This window comes from Bubalus bubalis, chromosome 6, assembly GCF_019923935.1.
Source record: "Bubalus bubalis isolate 160015118507 breed Murrah chromosome 6, NDDB_SH_1, whole genome shotgun sequence".
In the NCBI taxonomy this organism is placed as follows: domain Eukaryota; kingdom Metazoa; phylum Chordata; class Mammalia; order Artiodactyla; family Bovidae; genus Bubalus; species Bubalus bubalis.
Window position 1 is genome coordinate 95,151,380 of NC_059162.1, and position 23,032 is coordinate 95,174,411.

Below are 23,032 nucleotides of genomic sequence, written 5' to 3' on the forward strand. Positions count from 1 at the left end.
AGACTGCTAAATATGGCTCCAGTTTTATTCTTGAGTAAATGTTATGTCACTTTTTGTGCCAAAATTTTTGCTTGCTAAACCCTTGTGGATTCAGCTGCTAGATTTTGAGTACATATTGGATATATCTTATAATTAATAGTATTTGCTAGAGGTGAACTGTAGAAATTCCCTCATCCCTGGAAACATCCCAACTTCCTGTCACAGAAGATACTTTTTGCTTAATATATTTTATAGCTAGAAATTCAGTACTGAATTGATTTCTAATAAAGTTACTGTAATATTTGGGGTTTAACTTTCATCAGAGCGGGTTTTCTTTTGTTTTGTTTGCTTGTTAAAGGAATGAATCATATGTCCATAGAAGAAAGTAATAGTTTTCAACTATTTTCCTTCCTAACTTTGTTCTTTAGTTTTCAAATCACTGTGGATTTGACAGAACTGAAAATTCTTCTTGTAGTCTGCTGACCAGAGGAAATGAAAGAGGGCTCTTTGTACTTTCTCATGGATTTAACACTGAAAGTATAAGATACAGTGCTAGGAATGGTATATGTAGGCAGTTTAAAAGAATCTTTGTTTTGTGTGTTTGAATTTTATAATAAGTTGACGATAGTCTGTGAAAACAACTACCTCAATTTGTCAGTTTATACCTCAACAGAGAAAAGAGCTACCAAGAAGAGAGTTGTTGTTGTTGTTTTTTAATATGTAAATTATTTGGGGGAAAAGAACCTAATCTCTGTACTTCATAGTTTTTCTTGAAATCAGATGTTCACGTTTGTTCAAAAGTGGAATTTTTTTTTTATGTACCCTTAAGTTCAAGGCAAAGAAACTTTTTTTTTTTTAATGCTTAAGGTATTTTGCTATGTAATTGATATGATTTTCTTTATTAATGCCCATTAAAACCCTTAAGAAGTAAATGCTCATATTTCATAAATGAGGAAACTCAAGATTAGAGAATTTATAGGTTCACTGAAGGCCACAAATGTAGTAGGTGGTGAGGTCTGGATTTTCTCATTTTAAAAACCATGCTCTTTATTTTATACCAATCTGGCCTCTTGAAGGTCAGTAATCTAGTCATGTCATAACTTTTAGGATTTTTTTTCCTTGGGGTAAAGAAGTTAGAATTTAATGCATGTATATAGCATCTTTCTTCTAGAGCTTTGTTTTTACAGTCATTATTTCAGTTATAAGCAAGTAAACGCAGGTATTTTTATCTCTCATTTTAAAGGAGAGAGAATAAGCCATGAGTGATTTGACTCGGATAATACAGCATGATGTTGATGGAGTCAGGAATATAAGCAAGTCTTCTGCCTCATCCTCCAAGGCTTATTTAACTACACAATACATTGCTAATACAGCATATGCTTGCTTATAACTAAAATAATAACTGTAAAAGCAAAGCTGTAGAAGAAAGATGCTATATACATGCATTAAATTTTGCCTTCTTTATCCCAAGGAAAAAAATCCCAAGGAAAAAAAGTTATGACTAGATTAATAACTTCAAGAGGACAGAGTGGTATAAAAGAAAAAGCATGATTTTAAAAGAAAAAATCCAGACCTCACCATCTATTACATTTGTGGCATTTGGTGAATCTATAAATTCTCTAATCTTGAGTTTCCTCATCTATATGAGCATTTCTTTCTTAAGTGTTTTAATGGGATTTAATAAAACAATATCAATTACCTAACACAATACCTTAAGCATTAAAAAAAAAGTTTCTTAAGTGTCTTTAACTTACAGGTACATTACAAAAAAGAAAATTTCTACTTTTGAAATCATGTAAAGAGGTAGCAAGAATACACAGAAGAACTATACAAAAAAGATCTCAGTGACCCAGATAACCATGATGGTGTGATCACTCACTCAGAGCCAAATATCCTGGAGTGCAAAGTCAAGTGGGCCTTAGTTAGCATCACTGCGAACAAAACTAGTGGAGGTGATGGAATTCCAGATGAGCTATTTCATATTCTAAAAGATGACGCTGTATAAATGCTGCACTCAATATGCCAGCAAATTTGGAAAATTCAGCAGTGCCCACAGGGTTGGAAAAGGTCTGTTTTCATTCCAATCCCAAAGAAAGGTAATGCCAAAGAGTGTTCAAAGTACCGCACAATTGTACTCATCTCACATGCCAGCAAAGTAATGCTCAAAATTCTTCAAGAGAGGCTTTAACAATATGTGAACCAAGAACTTCCAAGTGTTCTAGCTGGATTTAGAAAAGGCAGCAGAACCAGAGATCAAATTGCCAACATCTGATGGATCATAGAAAAAGCAAGAGAATTTCAGAAAAATACCTACTTCTGCTTCATTGACTATGCCAAAGCTTTAGACTGTGTGGATCACAACAAACTGTGGAAAATTTTTCAAGAGATGGGAATACCAGACCACTCTACCTGCCTCCTGAGAAATCTGTATGTTGGTCTAAGCAACAGTTAGAACCAGACATGGAACAACGGACTGGTTCCAAATTGGGAAAGGAGTACATCAAGGCTGTATATTGTCACCCTGCTTATATGCAGAGTACATCATGTGAAATGCCGGGCTGGATGAAGCACAAGCTGGAATCAAGATTGCTGGGAGAAATATCAATAACCTCAGATATGCAGATGACACCACCCTTATGGCAGAAAGTGAAGAAGAACTAAAGAGCCTCTTGATGAAAGTGAAAGAGAAAAGTGAAAAAGCTGGCTTAAAATTCAACATTCAGAAAACTAAGATCATGGCATCCAGTCCCATCACTTCATGCATGGCAAACAGATGGGGAAACAATGGAAACAGTGACAGAGTTTATTTTCTTTGGCTTCAAAATCACTGCAGATGGTGACTGCAGCCATGAAATTAAAAAACGCTTGCTCCTTGGAAGAAAAGTTATGACCAACCTAGACAGCATTTTAAAAAGCAGAGACATTACTTTGCCAACAAAGGGCCATCTAGTCAAAGCTGTGGTTTTTCCAGTAGTTGTGTATGTATGTGAGAGTTGGACCATAAAGAAAGCTGAGCGCCAAAGATGGATGCTTTTGAACTGTGATGTTGGAGACAACTCTTAAGATTCCCTTGGACTGCAAGGCGATCAAACCAGTTAATCCTAAAGCAAATCAGTCCTGAATATTCATTGGAAGGATGATGCTGAAGCTGAAACTCCAATCTTTTGGCCAACTGATGCAAAGAACGGATTCATTGGAAAAGACCCTGATTCTGGGAAAGATTGAAGGCAGGAGAAGGAGATGGTAGAGGATGAGATGGTTGCATGGCATCACTGACTCAATGAACATGAATTTGAGCAGGCTCTGGGAGTTGGTGAAGGACAGGGAAGCCTGGCGTGCTGCAGTCCATGGGGTCAGAAAGAGTTGGACTCGACTAGCGACTGAACTGAACTGAATAAAGTTTGTACTAATGCAATCAGAATCTAAACCATTCATTTATTCATAAACATCAAATATATACATGTATATATAACCCTTCTTGGTAAAATATTTTATTTATTCAGGATATTGTTCAGCACCTTTAAAAAATTATTTTTGGAGATAGTTATTGTTAGAAAGATGCACTAATGAATTACTTGTGTTTTTGGCCAGTATATGTTATGTTTTCTAAAAATTTTTTGAATTAATACTGTGTAATTTTGCTCATTGACTGAATGGTATTTATCAACTATTTTATGTTGTGATCCAGACATATGTACTGTATGTGTCTTTGTTGATTAATTTATTGAGGAAGCCTAGAGAAGAGAGGTTTGTTTTCACATCTTGAGCATTATTATAAATAGCTTTCAGAATAGGTAGATACTGAAGTTTTCTAATTTAGAAAATGTCCATTTTGGCTAATTAGTTTCTGTTTATTGTCTTTTCCGATGTCCATTAAAAAAATCTGACTTTTTTTTTTTTTTTTAAAGACATTTATCTTTAAGGCACATTGTATTTATTTATCTTGTACCTAGAGGTTTTACCAAGGGGTGAACTTTTCAAAATGGAAATAACAAGGTTAGAGTCTCTGTTTGCTTTGCTTTGTTCACTGTCTTTCCTGGACCTGTGTGGTTTGTAGAGGAAAGTTGAATAAGGATAAAAACAACACTTTAGTTGAAGTTTAGATCTAAAATAGTTTTCTCCGTAGAGTTTCCCTTACCACTCAGTGTGTTTGTGTGTGTATATATATTTTTTTTCTTCTTCTTTTAAATTTTTGGTTAACTAGAATAGTGAGAAGGTCAGATTATAGGATTGAAGTCTTCATAGGTGAAAAAATTTTAAATATATTTTTTGAGTCAACAGTTTTGGGAAAAAAAAAAAAAAAACAGTTTTGGATACCTTTGCACTCTTTGGATGCTATTGAACATTAGTCACAACTGATAAGAGTATTCATTAACTGGACCTCTTTTCCTCTGTCTCTCTCTCTTTTTCTAATTGCTAGTAAGAAACTCTAATATAAATTCATTATGTTTTGTTGATCCTGAAATAGAATAATTATAGCTAATAAGAAAAATTTAAAGTGATAACTTAAAAAAAAATCCTTTGTGACCAACAAACATACCAAATAGCCTGCTTTGATTAGAAATATTAAACTGTGTCCTTGAGTTAGGGTTTGGTAAGAGAAAAAAAGCAGCACACTAGGAATTTCAAATCTGAGGGTCTTTCATGTAGTGTGCATAGTTATACAGATGTGGTGTAGGTTGAAAGAGCCAAAAAGGGATACTTAAAACAATCTGGATGTAACGACTGCAGGAAACAAATGCACCACTAGGCCCAGATGGGGTGTGTTCTACTGGTGAATAAGGAAGGGAGCCTAGGGCCAGAGAAAACTTAAAGCTGTGGCGTCCTCTGAGAAGAGTGGGCAGAGCTGGGACTGTATGGGCCAGATCCGTGGAACCCACTCCAGAGAGCTTGCTCTAGGACAGGTTGCCCAGAAGAACCGCCTATTGACCACTGAAGGGCACAAGGTCATTCTTTGTACTGGAGGGAAAAAAGAAAGATTTTGGGAGAGGTTGAAGTTAGCAGAATTTTGGAGCTCAGAGGAAGAACCCTAGGAACTTAGCACCAGACATGAGAAAGAAATCTTGCTCAGCTGATACTGATATTTCTGACAGTATGCAGAGGTTTGTTTTGAAGTATTGAAAGAAAATAGAAGCTAACATCAGTGATTGACTCTGAAACAAAGTGGGTGCCATTGATGGTGCTGTCACTGCTAGGATAGTGTTGATAGGTTCAGTGTGTAAACTGTAAGAACAGAATTTTGTGTGTGTACACACATGTTGTTACTGTCCTTGTTTCTGTTTACTGGCCATACAGCCATGGTTTGTTTGTTCTTCCACTGTTTTCTGTCAGTCAGTACCTCAAATAGTCAAGGTTCTCTACTTGGTGGGACATCTCAAACATTCATTCTTGAAGAGTTAGTATCCTCAATGGACTTTTGAAGAAAATTGGTTATGCTGCTGCTGCTGCTAAGTCGCTTCACTTGTTTCCAACGCTGTGCAACCGCATAGACAGCAGCCCACCAGGCTCCCCCGTCCCTGGGATTCTCCAGGCAAGAACACTGGAGTGGGTTGTCAGTTCCTTCTCCAATGCATGAAAGTGAAAAGTGAAAGTGAAGTTCCTCAGCCGTGTCCGACTCTTAGCTACCCCATGGACTGCAGCCCACCAGGCTCCTCCGTCTATGGGATTTTCCAGGCAAGAGTACTGGAGTGGGGTGCCATTGCCTTCTCTGCTTAACTTTGGGTACACCCTAGAAAATAGCCCATTGCATGTAGCAACAATCTTGATTTTTTTCCCTTGATTATCAGGAGATATCAGCTAGTATCTCCTCCTTTGTTGGCTGATTCAGTAACTTGAGGAGTATAACATGGCCAATTGGCATTCTCAAATTCTAACACAGTGGAAGTACTGTGGAAATATTACGTCCTGTGATCTCTGAACCACCAGATCCCAAAGTTGCAGGAAGCAAAAATTTGGTAAGTTATTAGGCATAATAAGTTAATACCACCACTTAATTCCCATACTCATTTTTTTTCCCTGGCAGTGAGACATATCACGATGTTTTGGTCATTAATGTAAAGCATATACCATCCTTTTTTTTTTTTTTATTTTTTTATTTTTTTGTACTTAATGATTTTATTTTATTTTATTTTTTTTAATTTAATTTTATTTTTAGACTTTACATAACTGTATTAGTTTTGCCAAATATCAAAATGAATCCACCACAGGTATACACGTGTTCCCCATTCTGAACCCTCCTCCCTCCTCCCTCCCCATTCCCTCCCTCTGGGTCGTCCCAGTGCACCAGCCCCAAGCATCCAGTATCGTGCATCGAACCTGGACTGGCAACTCATTTCATACATGATATTTTACATGTTTCAATGCCATTCTCCCAAATCTTCCTACCCTCTCCCTCTCCCACAGAGTCCATAAGACTGTTCTATACATCAGTGTCTCTTTTGCTGTCTCGTACACAGGGTTATTGTTACCATCTTTCTAAATTCCATATATATGCGTTAGTATACTGTATTGGTGTTTTTCTTTCTGGCTTACTTCACTCTGTATAATAGGCTCCAGTTTCATCCACCTCATTAGAACTGATTCAAATGTATTCTTTTTAATGGCTGAGTAATACTCCATTGTGTATATGTACCACAGCTTTCTTGTCCATTCATCTGCTGATGGACATCTAGGTTGCTTCCATGTCCTGGCTATTATAAACAGTGCTGCGATGAACATTGGGGTACTCGTGTCTCTTTCCCTTCTGGTTTCCTCAGTGTGTATGCCCAGCAGTGGAATTGCTGGATCATAAGGCAGGTCTATTTCCAGTTTTTTAAGGAATCTCCACACTGTTCTCCATAGTGGCTGTACTAGTTTGCATTCCCACCAACAGTGTAAGAGGGTTCCCTTTTCTCCACACCCTCTCCAGCATTTATTACTTGTAGACTTTTGGATCACAGCCATTCTGACTGGTGTGAAATGGTACCTCATAGTGGTTTTGATTTGCATTTCTCTGATAATGAGTGATGTTGAGCATCTTTTCATGTGTTTGTTAGCCATCTGTATGTCTTCTTTGGAGAAATGTCTATTTAGTTCTTTGGCCCATTTTTTGATTGGGTCATTTATTTTTCTGGAGTTGAGCTGTAGGAGTTGCTTGTATATTCTCGAGATTAGTTGTTTGTCAGTTGCTTCATTTGCTATTATCTTCTCCCATTCTGAAGGCTGTCTTTTCACCTTGCTAATAGTTTCCTTTGATGTGCAGAAGCTTTTAAGGTTAATTAGGTCCCATTTGTTTATTTTTGCTTTTATTTCCAATATTCTGGGAGGTGGGTCATAGAGGATCCTGCTGTGATGTATGTCAGAGAGTGTTTTGCCTATGTTCTCCTCTAGGAGTTTTATGGTTTCTGGTCTTACGTTTAGATCTTTAATCCATTTTGAGTTTATTTTTGTGTATGGTGTTAGAAAGTGTTCTAGTTTCATTCTTTTACAAGTGGTTGACCAGAGTTCCCAGCACCACTTGTTAAAGAGATTGTCTTTAATCCATTGTATATTCTTGCCTCCTTTGTCAAAGATAAGGTGTCCATATGTGCGTGGATTTATCTCTGGGCTTTCTATTTTGTTCCATTGATCTATATTTCTGTCTTTGTGCCAGTACCATACTGTCTTGATAACTGTGGCTTTGTAGTAGAGCCTGAAGTCAGGTAGGTTGATTCCTCCAGTTCCATTCTTCTTTCTCAAGATCGCTTTTGCTATTCGAGGTTTTTTGTTTTTCCATACAAATTGTGAAATTATTTGTTCTAGCTCTGTGAAGAATGCTGTTGGTAGCTTGATAGGGATTGCATTGAATCTATAGATTGCTTTGGGTAGTATACTCATTTTCACTATATTGATTCTTCCAATCCACGAACATGGTATATTTCTCCATCTGTTAGTGTCCTCTTTGATTTCTTTCACCAGTGTTTTATAGTTTTCTATATATAGGTCTTTAGTTTCTTTAGGTAGATATATTCCTAAGTATTTTATTCTTTCCGTTGCAATGGTGAATGGAATTGTTGCCTTAATTTCTCTTTCTGTTTTCTCATTATTAGTGTATAGGAATGCAAGGGATTTCTGTGTGTTGATTTTATATCCTGCAACTTTACTATAGTCATTGATTAGTTCTAGTAATTTTCTGGTGGAGTCTTTAGGGTTTTCTATGTAGAGGATCGTGTCATCTGCAAACAGTGAGAGCTTTACTTCTTCTTTTCCAATTTGGATTCCTTTTATTTCTTTTTCTGCTCTGATTGCTGTGGCCAAAACTTCCAAAACTATGTTGAATAGTAATGGTGAAAGTGGGCACCCTTGTCTTGTTCCTGACTTTAGAGGAAATGCTTTCAATTTTTCACCATTGAGGATAATGTTTGCTGTGGGTTTGTCATATATAGCTTTGATTATGTTGAGGTATGTTCCTTCTATTCCTGCTTTCTGGAGAGTTTTTATCATAAATGGATGTTGAATTTTGTCAAAGGCTTTCTCTGCATCTATTGAGATAATCATATGGTTTTTATTTTTCAATTTGTTAATGTGGTGTATTACATTGATTGATTTGCGGATATTGAAGAATCCTTGCATCCCTGGGATAAAGCCCACTTGGTCATGGTGTATGATCTTTTTAATGTGTTGTTGGATTCTGATTGCTAGAATTTTGTTAAGGATTTTTGCATCTATGTTCATCAGTGATATTGGCCTGTAGTTTTCTTTTTTTGTGGGATCTTTGTCAGGTTTTGGTATTAGGGTGATGGTGGCCTCATAGAATGAGTTTGGAAGTTTACCATCCTCTGCAATTTTCTGGAAGAGTTTGAGCAGGATAGGTGTTAGCTCTTCTTTAAATTTTTGGTAGAATTCAGCTGTGAAGCCGTCTGGACCTGGGCTTTTGTTTGCTGGAAGATTTTTTATTACAGTTTCAATTTCCGTGCTTGTGATGGGTCTGTTAAGATTTTCTGTTTCTTCCTGGTCGAGTTTTGGAAAGTTGTACTTTTCTAAGAATTTGTCCATTTCTTCCTCGTTGTCTATTTTATTGGCATATAATTGTTGATAGTAGTCTCTTATGATCCTTTGTATTTCTGTGTTGTCTGTTGTGATCTCTCCATTTTCATTTCTAATTTTATTGATTTGATTTTTCTCCCTTTGTTTCTTGATGAGTCTGGCTAATGGTTTGTCAATTTTATTTATCCTTTCAAAGAACCAGCTTTTGGTTTTGTTGATTTTTGCTATGGTCTCTTTTGTTTCTTTTGCATTTATTTCTGCTCTAATTTTTAAGATTTCTTTCCTTCTACTAACCCTGGGGTTCTTCATTTCTTCCTTTTCTAGTTGCTTTAGGTGTAGAGTTAGGTTATTTATTTGACTTTTTTCTTGTTTCTTGAGGTGTGCCTGTATTGCTATGAACTTTCCCCTTAGGACTGCTTTAACCGTGTCCCACAGGTTTTGGGTTGTTGTGTTTTCATTTTCATTCGTTTCTATGCAAGTTTTTATTTCTTTTTTGATTTCTTCTGTGATTTGTTGGTTATTCAGCAGCGTGTTGTTCAGCCTCCATATGTTGGATTTTTTAATAGTTTTTCTCCTGTAATTGAGATCTAATCTTACTGCATTGTGGTCAGAAAAGATGCTTGGAATGATTTCTATTTTTTTGAATTTACCAAGGCTAGCTTTATGGCCCAGGATGTGATCTATCCTGGAGAAGGTTCCATGTGCGCTTGAGAAGAAGGTGAAATTCATTGTTTTGGGATGAAATGTCCTATAGATATCAATTAGGTCTAACTGGTCTATTGTATCATTTAAAGTTTGTGTTTCCTTGTTAATTTCTGTTTAGTTGATCTATCCATAGGTGTGAGTGGGATATTAAAGTCTCCCACTATTATTGTGTTATTGTTAATTTCTCCTTTCATACTTGTTAGCATTTGTCTTACATACTGTGGTGCTCCCGTGTTGGGTGCATATATATTTATAATTGTTATATCTTCTTCTTGGATTGATCCTTTGATCATTATGTAGTGACCATCTTTGTCTCTTTTCACAGTCTTTGTTTTAAAGTCAATTTTATCTGATATGAGTATTGCTACTCCTGCTTTCTTTTGGTCCCTATTTGCATGGAAAATCTTTTTCCAGCCCTTCACTTTCAGTCTGTATGTGTCCCCTGTTTTGAGGTGGGTCTCTTGTAGACAACATATGTAGGGGTCTTGTTTTTGTATCCATTCAGCCAGTCTTTGTCTTTTGGTTGGGGCATTCAACCCATTTACGTTTAAGGTAATTACTGATAAGTATGACCCTGTTGCCATTTACTTTATTGTTTTGGGTTCGAATTTATACACAATTTTTGTGTTTCCTGTCTAGAGAATATCCTTTAGTATTTGTTGGAGAGCTGGTTTGGTGGTGCAGAATTCTCTCAGCTTTTGCTTGTCTGAAAAGCTTTTGATTTCTCCTTCATACTTGAATGAGATCCTTGCTGGGTACAATAATCTGGGCTGTAGGTTATTTTCTTTCATCATTTTAAGTATGTCTTGCCATTCCCTCCTGGCTTGAAGAGTTTCTATTGAAAGATCAGCTGTTATCCTTATAGGTATTCCCTTGTGTGTTATTTGTTGTTTTTCCCTTGCTGCTTTTAATATTTGTTCTTTGTGTTTGATCTTTGTTAATTTGATTACTATGTGTCTTGGGGTGTTTCGCCTTGGGTTTATCCTGTTTGGGACTCTCTGGGTTTCTTGGACTTGGGTGATTATTTCCTTCCCCATTTTAGGGAAGTTTTCAACTATTATCTCCTCAAGTATTTTCTCATGGTCTTTCTTTTTGTCTTCTTCTTCTGGGACCCCTATGATTCGAATGTTGTAGCGTTTAATATTGTCCTGGAGGTCTCTGAGATTGTCCTCATTTCTTTTAATTCGTTTTTCTTTTGTCCTCTCTGATTCATTTATTTCTACCATTCTATCTTCTAATTCACTAATCCTATCTTCTGCCTCTGTTATTCTACTATTTGTTGCCTCCAGAGTGTTTTTAATTTCACTTATTGCATTATTCATTATATATTGACTCTTTTTTATTTCTTCTAAGTCCTTGTTAAACCTTTCTTGCATCTTCTCAATCCTTGCCTCCAGGCTATTTATCTGTGATTCCATTTTAATTTCAAGATTTTGGATCAATTTCACTATCATTATTCGGAATTCTTTATCAGGTAGATTCCCTATCTCTTCCTCTTTTGTTTGGTTTGGTGGGCATTTATCCTGTTCCTTTATCTGCTGGCTATTCCTCTGTCTCTTCATCTTGTTTAAATTGCTGAGTTTGGGGTGTCCTTTCTGTATTCTGGCAGTTTGTGGAGTTCTCTTTATTGTGGCGTTTCCTCGCTGTGTGTGGGTTTGTACAGGTGGCTTTTCAAGGTTTCCTGGTTAGGGAAGCTTGTGTCGATGTTCTGGTGGATGGAGCTGTATTTCTTCTCTCTGGAGTGTAATGAAATGTCCAGTAATGAGTTATGAGATGTCTATGGTTTTGGGGTGACTTTGGGCAGCCTGTATCTTGAAGCTCAGGGCTGTGTTCCTTTGTTGCTGGAGAATTTGCTTGCTATGTCTTTCCCTGGAACTTGTTGGCCCTTGTGTGGTGCTTGGTTTCAGTGTCGGTATGGAGGCGTTTGATGAGATCCTGTCAATTAATGTTCCTTGGAGTCAGGAGTTCCCTGGAGTCAGGGTTTGGACTTAAGCCTCCTACTTCCAGTTATCGGTCTTAATTTTACAGTAGTTTCAAAACTTCTCCTTCTATACAGCACCACTGATAAAACATCTACGTAAAGATGAAAAGTTTCTCTACTGTGAGGGTCACTCAGAGAGGTTCACAGCGTTACATGGAGAAGAGAAGAGGGAGGAGGGAGTTAGAGGTGACCCAAATGAGATGAGGTGGAATCAATAGTGGAGAGAGTGGGCTAGCCAGTAGTCACTTCCTTATGTGCACTCCACAACTGGACCGCTCAGAGATGTTCACGGAGTTATACAGAGAAGAGAAGAAGGAGGCAGGAGACAGAGGTGGCCAGAAGGATAAAAGGGGGAAATGAAAAGGAGGGAGACAGATCCAGCCAGTAATCAGTTCCTAAGTGTTCTCCACTGTCTGGAACATACAGAAATTCACAGAGTTGGGTAGAGTAGAGAGGGGTTAGGGAGGAGATACAGGTGACCTGGTGGAGAAAATGGAGAGTCCAAAGGGAGAGAGAGCAGTCAAGCCAGTAATCTCGTACACTAGTGAAAAATGGGTCCTGAAGATTGGGTTCTTAAAGGTACAAAATTGGTAACAAATACATAAAAGCAAAAATTAGAAATCTAGAGTAGAGTTTGGAATTTCAAAAATGCGATGTTAATGAAAAGAAGAAGGAAAAGAAAGAGAGAAAAAACGAACAAAGAAAAACAAACAAGGTCGTGAAAATTATAAAGAAACTACAGGTACAAAATTGATAACTAATACCAAAAAGCAAAAATTAAAAATCTAGAGTAGAGTTTGGAATTTCAAAAATACAACGTTAAAAAAAAAAAAAAGAAGAAGAAAAATAAAGAGAGAAAACAAACAAACCAACAAAAACAATGTCGCAAAAATTATAAAGAAAATACAGGTACAAAATTGATATCAAATACCAAAAAGCATAAATTAAAAATCTTGAGTAGACTTTGGAATTGCAGATATACGATGTTATATAAAAGAAGAAGAGAAAGAAACAGAGGAAAAAAAAAAGTCACAGAAATTATGAAAAAAAAGTATAGGTACAAAATTGATAACATATACCAAAAGGCTAAAATTAAAAATCTAGAGTAGAGTTTGGAATTTCAAAAATACAATGTTAAAGAAAAGAAGAAAAAGAAAAAAAAAAAAAAACACGGTCAAAAAATTATAAAACATATATATATGAAGTTTGCTGAAGAAGGAAAAAAAAATAGGGTCTTTTTTTTTTTTTTTTGCAAAGTAATAGTTATAAAAGTGAAAATTAAAGGACAATAGAGGACTTAAAAAAATTTTTTTTAATTAAAAAAAAAGAAAGAAAGATTGATCGTAAAAATAGTAAAAATATATCTAGGTCTTTCTCTGGTTTTGTTGTGAGTATTGTGGGTTCAGTTCATTTTTGGCAGTTCCTTAGTCCGACTTATATTTCTCAAGATCTATAGGTCCCTTCCTATGTAATCCGTAGTAACCACAGGGTTTTAATCTATGGCCTGTAGCTTCCAAGGCGTTTCCCTCTGTTATAGCTTCTTCTGTTTGCTGGTCTCTTCAGTGTCTGGTTCCCGCCCTGACACAAAGGGGACGGTTGAGGACACTATTTTTTTTTTTTTTTTAATTTAGGCTCACTTGTTCAGCCGCGCTGTGGGGAGGGAGGGAGGGATGCTGCAAACAGATAACACTGGCGTGCGCTAGCAGTGCCTCAGCCACACTGGGTCTGCCCCCGCTCACGGCGCGTGTAGCGTCCCTGCCCACACTGCTTGGGCTCTAGGTTGTTCCGCCGGAACCATCAGAGGCCGGCCCTGGGCTGAGCTCCCAGGTCCAAGCCGCTCAGGTTCAGGCACTCGGGTAGTCCTCAGAGGCGCAGACTCGGTTGGGCCTGCGTTTTGTGTTCTTCCCAGATCCAAGCAGCTCAGGTGATGAGGTGTTTGGCGGGCGCCAATGCTGTGACTTATCGCCTCCCTGCCCCTCGGTTATCTGGGTGTAAAACCGGCGCACCTTCTCAGGCAGCTGTTGACCATCTAGACCCCCAAGAAGTTTTAGTTAGCAAAGAAGCCTGCTTACAGTTTTATAGATAGTGTCTCTCTGGGGCTGCGATTGCCCTCTTCCGGCTCTGGCTGCCTGTCACCAGAGGGGGAAGGTCTGCAGCCGGCTATCTCTGTTCAGTCCTTTCTTCTGTGCGCGGGCCTGGCGGTGTCTTAGGTTAGGGCTGGCTTTTCGCGTGGTAGATATCCCACAGTCTGGTTTGCTAGCCGAAATTATTTCGCTCAGATAGCGCTCAGGACATTCGGCCGGATTCTTACTCTAAGGGACACAGCCCGCGCCGCACTTCCCTGCCCAGCCCCCGCTTGCTAATGCCGTGTGCAGGCCTCTGCGCTGCTTCTCCCCTGGGGGAGTTACGGTAGGGCTCACAATCCGCGATTTTTAATTGTTTATTTTTTTTTTTTTCCCCCTCCCTTTTATGTTGCCCTCTGTGCTTCCAAAGCTCGGCACAGATTCAGCAGTGAGAGGGTTTCCTGGTGTTTGGAAACTTCTCTCTTTTTAAGACTCCCTTCCCGGGATGGAACTCCGTCCCTCCCTCTTTTGTCTCTTTTTTTGTCTTTTATATTTTTTCCTACCTCCTTTCGAAGAGTTGGGCTGCTTTTCTGGGTGCCTGATGTCCTCTGCCGGCATTCAGAAGTTGTTTTGTGGAATTTACTCGACGTTTAAATGCTCTTTTGATGAATTTGTGGGGGAGAAAGTGTTCTCCCCGTCCTACTCCTCCGCCATCTTGGCTCCTCCTCTCCTATACCATCCTTTAAACTTTGAGGACTGCTTCCCTGGTGGCTCAGGCGGTAAAGAAGCCGCCTGCAGGGCAGGTGACCTGAGTTTGATCCCTGGGTTGGGAAGATCCCCTGGAGAAGGAAATGGCTACCCACTCCTGTTTTCTTGCCTGGAGAATCCCATGGACGGAGGAGCCTTGTGGGCTATAGTCCATAGGGTTGCAAAGAGTCAGACACAACTGAGCAACTGACACACAAACTATACCCAATCTGTGCCATAACTATCTTCAACCATTCCACTGTTAAATAGCTAGCTGTTTCTGGGTAATGGTATACACCAGTGATACCAGTGCTGAACTTCTGTTACTGTGAAATGAGTTCCTTGGTTAGAACCAGTGTTGGATGGAAAGCCATAGCTCAATGAGGCATTCCTTAAATCCATGAATGATGGTGCTGGCAGAAGCATTGCTGTCGGAGAAGCCAGCTATGTATCCAGAAAAGTGTCTTTTTAGATAGAAACAGATGACTGACTGCCCCCTCCATGGTAGAAATGATCCATTACCAGACTCCTGTGAATGGGGTTGTATTGAGGGTTCCGTATTGGTCTCTCTTGTTTGCAGTTTAGGCAGTCTGTAGATTCCCTAGCCAGATGCAGACTTGGTGAGAGTAAGTTGATATTGTTGTGCCTAACCTCCACTCCTATTGGCATGGCCAGATTGTACCTTAAAGGATTGAATAGTCCCGGGGTACAGATGAATAAAGCTCACTGACATCAGCAGAACAATGCCATTTTATCTGTATTGAGAGTCCCCCATCCTTTTTTTTTTTTAAACTGGATAGCTTCCCTGGTGGCTCAGTTGGTAAAGAATCCTCCCGCAATGCAGGAGACAGGGGTTCGATCCCTGGGTTGGAAAGATCCTCGGGAGAAGGCAATGGCTACCCACTCCAGTATTCTGGCCTGGAAAGTTCCATGGACTAGTATCTGGGATTGCAAAGAGTCGGACACAACTAAGTGACTTTAACTTTCAGTTTCCTAGACAGCAGTCACCCAATAACATATATTCACATTTTGTGTCCACACTAAATGATCCATTTCCATTCCTCTTCCTCAGACTCTTGTGTGAGTCAATTTTCTTTTTATGTTTTCCAAGTTCTAATCAGCTGACCAATTCATTAACTGCTTCATGTGATTCAGTATAGATTTGTATCTCAAGTTATTTCTCCGTCTAAATGAAGTGATCACCCTGTGTTACAACCTTAAGTTCTCCTCACTCTCACTACTGTCTTTTTTAAAAATTTTATTTAGTTGTTATTTATTTTTGGCTGTGCTGCATCTTTGTTGCTGTGTGCTAGTTGCTTTCTCTAGTTGCTGTGAGTAAGGCTACTTTCGTTGTAGTGTGTGGGCTTCTCATTGTGATGGCTTCTCTTGTTGGGGAGCATGGGCTCTAGTCTCACAGGCGTCAGTAGTTGTAGCACGTGAGCTCAGTAGTTGTGGTACTTGGGCTTAGTTGCTCCAAGGCATGTGGGATCTTCCTTGACCAGGATTGAACCTGTGTCTCCTGCATAGGCAGGCAGGCAGATTCATTACCACTGGACCACCAGGGAAGTCCTTCAGGGATATCTTTGATTAGGGTTGTAATGATGTTTCAGCAGTTTATTTTAGGTTGGTACTAGCATATTATACATAATCATTTTTTCCTTTCCCAGTCCAAATTTTTTCTTTCTCAGTTAGCTTAGATATCTCTTAGGCATTGATGGGAGTACAAGGTACAGCAACCAGCTTCTGACCCCTGGACCCTGAAACTTCAACAAGGTGAAGGGCCCTGCATTTTTGTGGTGTGTATCTCCTAATGTCTAGCACGCCAATGTATCTTACCAAAGCATCAAAATGCTTGCTACTTTTGCTCTTCAGGGCCAGTCTGCATTGTCATCACTATAATGTTTTGTGGAATACCTGGGTAATCGAGATCTGACCAGGCTAGATTATTATGACAAAGAGCAAGAGAGTTGATTTAATCTTCAGGAAAAGACAGTGAGGGCATATTGTTTACCCTGCTGAGAGGAAGCAAAATGCTTGTCATGGTGCTTGCAAATTAAAACAAAAAGTGTATGCAAGAGTTGTTCTTCCTGTTCTCTCCTCCTACCTAATATCCCTGATTTCATGGATCAGGAAGTCAATAGGAGCTATCTATCGGGATCTGGGGAAAAAACTGCAGAGTAGGTTGAAGAGAGTAAATGAACCTTGTTTGATTAGATTAGGCCAAAACTTCATTTACCACTGTAATCTTCCATTTTTATATTCCCAGGAGAATTAGTATTAGAGTTAGCATCTAGTAATCTCCTAAGATCTAGATTTTCCTTTAATCAGTACACAAACCCTTAGTAAATAGCTACAGGTCTCTTAGGGGAATTCTTAGAGGAAATTTTACAATACTTACGGTGGCTTTCTTGCATTGTCTTGAGGGGACTAAGGACTTGACCCTCCAGTGTAGATATTATGGAAGTTAGGATCTAGGCTGCCAGATCTAGGTTTCTACTGTTTATAGATCAAGTAATTTTAGTCAACTGACTTTCAATTTTGTTTCTTAGAAGTGCACATTCAATGAAGTACTATTAAAGATTTCTGCAGGTTGAAATCTTCTTATTCTTACATTTCATCCATGATGTCTATTAACATCATTGCTTCCACCTTTTTCTTGTTGAACTCTGCTTTGTGACCTCTGCACTGTGGGATCCCATCATGCCTATTAGGGAATCTTTTTCAGTGGTGTCATTAGCCCTGAAACACCTGTCTTATTCCCTACCACAGAAGACAGCTACTACAGAGTTTTTCAAGGATGTAGATTTCCTTCCTAATGTGTTTTTTCAGTGCTTTAGTGCAATATTCTCTGGGACCTCATGGATAATGTCATGGGATGATGTGTATATATTCAGGTTCTACATGATTAATTAACTCCAGCATTCATGTTTTTCTAAGCATCTTTACTTCTTCTACATTTTGCCAGGAAAGTTTGGGCATTTCATCCTTATTAAATGTAGACTCATTTGGGATTTAAGTTTCCTTTGGTCAACAAGAAAACTATTAGAGGTTCTTACAGCTGCTTAAGCAAACATATTACATTTGGCCCTATCCAAACTCTTTTTGTCAAACTCACTTCAAATTTATTTCCACAACTATTCCCTATGATTTTGCTGATATAATTTATCAAAATCTTATAATTACTTTTGGATATAAGCTATCTTTTCTCAGTTAATATGTTGTACTTGTTTTTGTGGAGCATGCCTACATCCGACTTTCTAAGTAGTAAGGAATGGTGGAGGTAGGTTTTAAGAATAGGCATCTACTTTCAAGGGAACTGTCTCAGGTAATAGTATTAATAGTTTTTAAGCAAGAGGCTAGTCTTCTTAACCATGAGGAGGAGCTGTTTCTGCTTACAAAAGAGGCTCAGAGAGACTCAAGGGGTTCACAGTTCTAACCTTTATCTGAATCCACTCAGGTATCTGCATTTCCTGGGCTTCCCTGGTGGCTCAGCTGGTCAAGAATCCACCTGCCATGTGGGAGACCTGGATTTAATCCCTGGGTTGGGATGATCCCCTGGAGAATGAAACAGCTACCCACTCCAGTATTCTGGCCTGGAGAATACAGTCCCCTATACGACCCCTGGAGAAGGCAGTGGCAACCCACTCCAGTACTCTTGCCTGGGGAGTCCCATGGGCAGGGGAGCCTGGTGGGCTGCAGTCCATGGGTTCGCTAAGAGTTGGACACGACTGAGCAATTTCACTTTCACTTTTCACTTTCATGCATTGGAGAAGGAAATGGCAACCCACTCCAGTACTCTTGCCTGGAGAATCCCAGGGACGGGGGAGCCTGGTGGGCTGCTGTCTAGGGGGTCACGTAGAGTCGACTGAAGCATAAGACGACTGAAGCAACTTAGCAGCAGCAGCAGCATACGACCCCTATTCGGTCCATGGGATTGCAAAGAGTCAGACATGACTGAGCAACTTTCACTTTCATCCCCATTCCACATCTTAGGTCCTCACTCCTTCCACAACAGTGCCTTAACTTTCACAAGAGAGACTTAAAAAGCATGTATATTCAACTTTCACTATAGCTCTACAAGCTGAAAACTTAAATTCTGAGTCTGATTTTTAGGAGAATCATACCTTTGATTACAAGAGATAAGAAACTTGTTTAAAAGTGCCACTTCAGAAACTCTGTAACATTCTTAACATGAATGAATGGAATGTTAAAACCCCCTAGTGTGTCATTCTGTTCTGTAAGCTCTCCTTTGGAGTGAGAAGCAGTCTGCTCATAGTTCTTGTTATCATTATTACCACCATAATGGTCAGGTCAGATCGTCATTTGGTTCCTTCAGGCACTTGTTTCAATAGTGATAGTTAATCATTATGCCAGTGCATGGCTTGGGTCACTAATATCCCATTTTCCGTTGGCAAGGAGCTAAGCAGTGCATTGAAGGTCAAGACCATAGTCAAGGCAGTTCCTGAATCCTCTGTTTCCTGGGACACCTTCGTTATCAAGAAAATGAAACCACTCTAGGGTATTTTTAACAGAGGTATTCAGACGGTGAAGAATCCGCCTGCAATGCAGGAGACCCAGGTTCAATCTGTGGGTCAGAAAGATCCCCTGGAGAATGAATGACTGCCCACTTCAGAATTCTTTCCTGGAGATTCCCATGAATTCAGAATCCAAGAATCCTGTATTTTTGCCTGGAGAATCCCACGAGCCTGGTGGGCTACAGTCCATGGGGTTTCAAAGAGTCAGACACGACTGAGTGACTAAGCACACAATGTAGGATCAGTTAAACAGGTTTGGAGGACTAAAAGAGCAAAAAAGTAAAACTGAAGCAACAGGTATAATCATTGCTTCAGGAAGTTACCACTTGAAGGTGTAAGAAATTAACAGAACTTTAAATTTCAGATGGGCTCTTTGGAATGGAGGATCAGACTTCTGTGGGATGTTTATTGTCTAGCCATTAACTGATATCTCAGGGGGAATGACAAGAAGCTGATTGTAGGAATGCTGAAAAAAAGCATGTGACTGAAAGCTGCAGGGTGATGCTTTCCATGTAAACAGGAAGAAGGAAATCTTTCTTGCCCTCCTCCTAGTTACTAAGTTCTATCTAGTATCCTCTATTTGACAAAGTCTATCAGGAAACCTTAAAGAAAAAATATAATTTTGCAGAAATCTTAGCTCCTAAATTACAGAAGACTATACAGGGGTGAATTTGGAGTTAAGAAACGATAAGTCAGTGACTAAGCTACTGTTTTTCTTAGGTTCTGAGACATTGTGACAACATTTAGATACCTGAAGTGTTGCACAGATTCTGTTCTTAGATATTAGAAACTCACTTTGGATTCCAGCAGTGACATTCTTCCTGCTTTGGACATTTTCTCTGTTCTCATGTCTTCCTTCCCACATTGCTTTCCTTGACTGTAACAACTGGGAGAATGGATAGGTTTATGTCTTTGAATCAGTGATTACTTGAGTGCCTGAACTCAGTTAAGATCTAACCTAGTCATGTTAAGACTTTTTGACAGTGACCTACAGTGAGAAATATTTGGAATCCAAAACACATATTACAAATATGTCCCAGAATCAAAAGTTTTTTGAAACAATACTTAGTTCTAACTATTAAACATACTGATAATTTCTATTCTATTCTGTTCTCTTCTACTCTATTCTTAGTCTTATCCTAATTCTATTCTTTAAAATATGAAGTAAATATAAATATTTTCTCCTTAATTGTATAAACAAGGCTTAACCTAGCTTGTTTTTGGTCATTCTTGTCATTGTTCCTATTTGAGCCCCCCACCCATTAATTTACTTTAGCTTCAGGGTGAGAAGAAAAGTATTTTAGAACTGAGCTTATAGTTCTTATGTTGGAGAAAAGTTATACAATAATGATGTTTAACGGGAGCATTTCTTATGCTCCCCCACTACTGTTCCTACTGAGGGGGAAAACAGTGGCTATATATATATATATATATATAAAATATACATTAAGTCAGAGAAAGAAATCCAAATTCTTTAGAATTATTTCTCCTCTCATTAGTTTGTTAAATGTGTATCTCCTGTGATAAAGTATTGAACTCGGCAGATGATATGGCCAATAAAAACACAAATGTGAGCTTCATAATTATTGGTAGTGGTGAGAAGTTAGAACTAGTCTGAGGTAGTAAAACGTGCTCTGAGTTGAAAAATATTCAATCTGAGATATGAAGGATAATTTAGCTAGAAGAAAGGTGAACTTTGGGGATGGGATGGGAAGAAAAGATTGTTCTTAGAAGGAATGGTTAAGGTTATTTGTTTATTTGGTTTAGGAATGGTAAAGTTTTCAGAATAGATTTTGTGGAAAGTGTAGTTAATGACTGGGTAAGTAAATCAGAGTGGGTTAAGAAAATACTGTAATTCACAAGAGTTTAAATGATGTTTTACCAACATAGTAAGAGCACAAGACAAAAAAATAATTGACTAATATGTGTGATACTACTATGAGAGGGAAAGTAAGGTGGCTTTCACTCAGTGGGAGAGATTTTGTGAAAGAATTAGAACTTAAGTTAGTCCTTGATGCACAGGTAGATAAATATGATGTGAAGAACAACACAAGCCAAGTATGGAGTAGATCTTTAGTGGTAATTTGTAGTGATTTGGTTGATGATAATGCTTTTTTGTCAATATTTCAGTGACTATGGAGGTGAGACTATATCAGGACCTGCATTTGATCCAGCAAGTCACCCAGCTCCAGCTCCTGCTCCCTCTTCCTCTTCAGCATTTCGACCTGTAATGCCATCTAGGCAAATTGTAGAAAGGCAACCACGGATGCTGGACTTCAGGGTTGAGTACAGAGACAGAAATGTTGATGTGGTACTGGAAGACAGCTGTACTGTTGGTAAGGTTTTTCCTGCCATATAGCCTTCACAGATAAAAAATTTATTAGGTAAACATTCAGCTCATATTCTTTTCTTTTGAGTTGACTGCTATACCAAGAAGGGGGAAGAAAACCAGATTGATGTTGTTCCATATAGATTATTGTGTTCTAATTTTAAATACTGTCTTGAGATTGAGGTAAGTTTGAGAAGAAAGGTTTTTTGTTCTACATATACAGAATGGTATATGAAGCTGTTTCAGGGCAGATACAAACCAAACATCTCAGAGCTTAAAAAAAAATAACAAAATTATTAAGTACATTGATATCAGACTTTTTAGCTGAAGTGCCCTCATTTTTAATACTGATTAATGAGAGATCAGAAATAAGACTTTTCCATTACTTTCCCTCCCTGGAGGCTGAATAAATGCTTTAGCATTATTCTTTCAAAGGAGACTCAAAGTGTATGCCTGCCATTTTAAGACAAACTTTACCAAAATTCTGTAGAGAAACTATGTTGAATTCATATTCGATTCAGATTATTTGATCCATGTTTGTTGTAGAACCAGAAATTGTATTTTTATTTTAATAGAATTTTGCCTTAAATCTAAATTTTAGATATTTCTGAAATTTTGCTTTTGTTCATTTTTGGGGAGATTCTTATTTAATTTTATTAATTGAAGTACGTTAAGAGAAAAGCAAGGCTGTTAAAACTAATCAGATAGTTATTCCTTTACTTAAATCCATTAAGAAACTTTCCACTGTTTGGAGGATAAAATTCAAGTCTTTTAACATGGCCTGTAAGTCCCTGCTTGACCAGACACTGCTGCATTTCTAGTTTTCATCTGTTATCACTCTCCTTCTTACTCACCATGCCCAACTTGTAATGGACTTCTTTTGGTTCACTGAATAGGTTATACCCAGTAAGGCATTTGGACTTGTTCTTTTCTTTGCCTAAATTCCTCCAGATATAAATGAGATATGTACATTATAGTTTTATTAACAGTAGCTACATTGTTGTACAGCAAATGTTTATAACTTTTTCACTTGTAGAAGTGAAACTGTATCCACTGAAAAGCAACTCCCCATTTTCCCCTACTGCCAAGTTCCCTGGCTGTTTTCATTCTATTTTCTGCTTCTATGAGTTTGACTACTTTGAATACCTTATATAAGTGGAATCACACAGCATTTGTATTTCTGGATTATTTCACTTAGTATGATATCCTCAAGGTTCATCCATGTTGTAACATATTACAGGATTTCCTTTTTTAAAGCTGAGTAATATTCCAGATGTTCAAGCTGGTTTTAGAAAAGGCAGAGGAACCAGAGGTCAAATTGCTAACACCCGCTGGATCATCGAACAAGCAAGAGAGTTCCAGAAAAACATCTATTTCTGCTTTATTGACTATGCCAAAGCCTTTGACTGTGTGGATCCCAATAAACTGTGGAAAATTCTGAAAGAGATGGGAATACCAGACCGTCTGACCTGCCTCTTGAGAAACCTATATGCAGGTCAGGAAGCAACAGTTAGAACTGGACATGGAACAACAGACTGGTTCCAAATAGGAAAAGGAGTACGTCAAGGCTGTATATTATCACCTTGCTTATTTAACTTCTTTGCAGATTACATCATGAGAAACGCTGGGCTTGAAGAAGCACAAGCTGGAATCAAGATTGCCGGAAGAAATATCAATAACCTCAGATATG

The 23,032-nt window shown here is 38.4% G+C and overlaps 1 protein-coding gene across 4 annotated transcripts in view; it reads left to right on the plus strand.

Moving 5' to 3' along the window:
• FAF1 (Fas associated factor 1) overlaps positions 1–23,032 on the plus strand; it is a 513,649-nt gene that overhangs the window by 141,496 nt on the left and 349,121 nt on the right. For all 4 annotated transcript variants that reach the window (XM_044945026.2, XM_044945027.2, XM_025289476.2 and 1 more), the window contains one exon: positions 21,144–21,349. In XM_044945026.2, coding sequence (XP_044800961.1) covers positions 21,244–21,349 — 106 coding nt within the window. In that variant the 5' untranslated portion in view covers positions 21,144–21,243. The remainder of the gene's footprint in view (positions 1–21,143; positions 21,350–23,032) is intronic.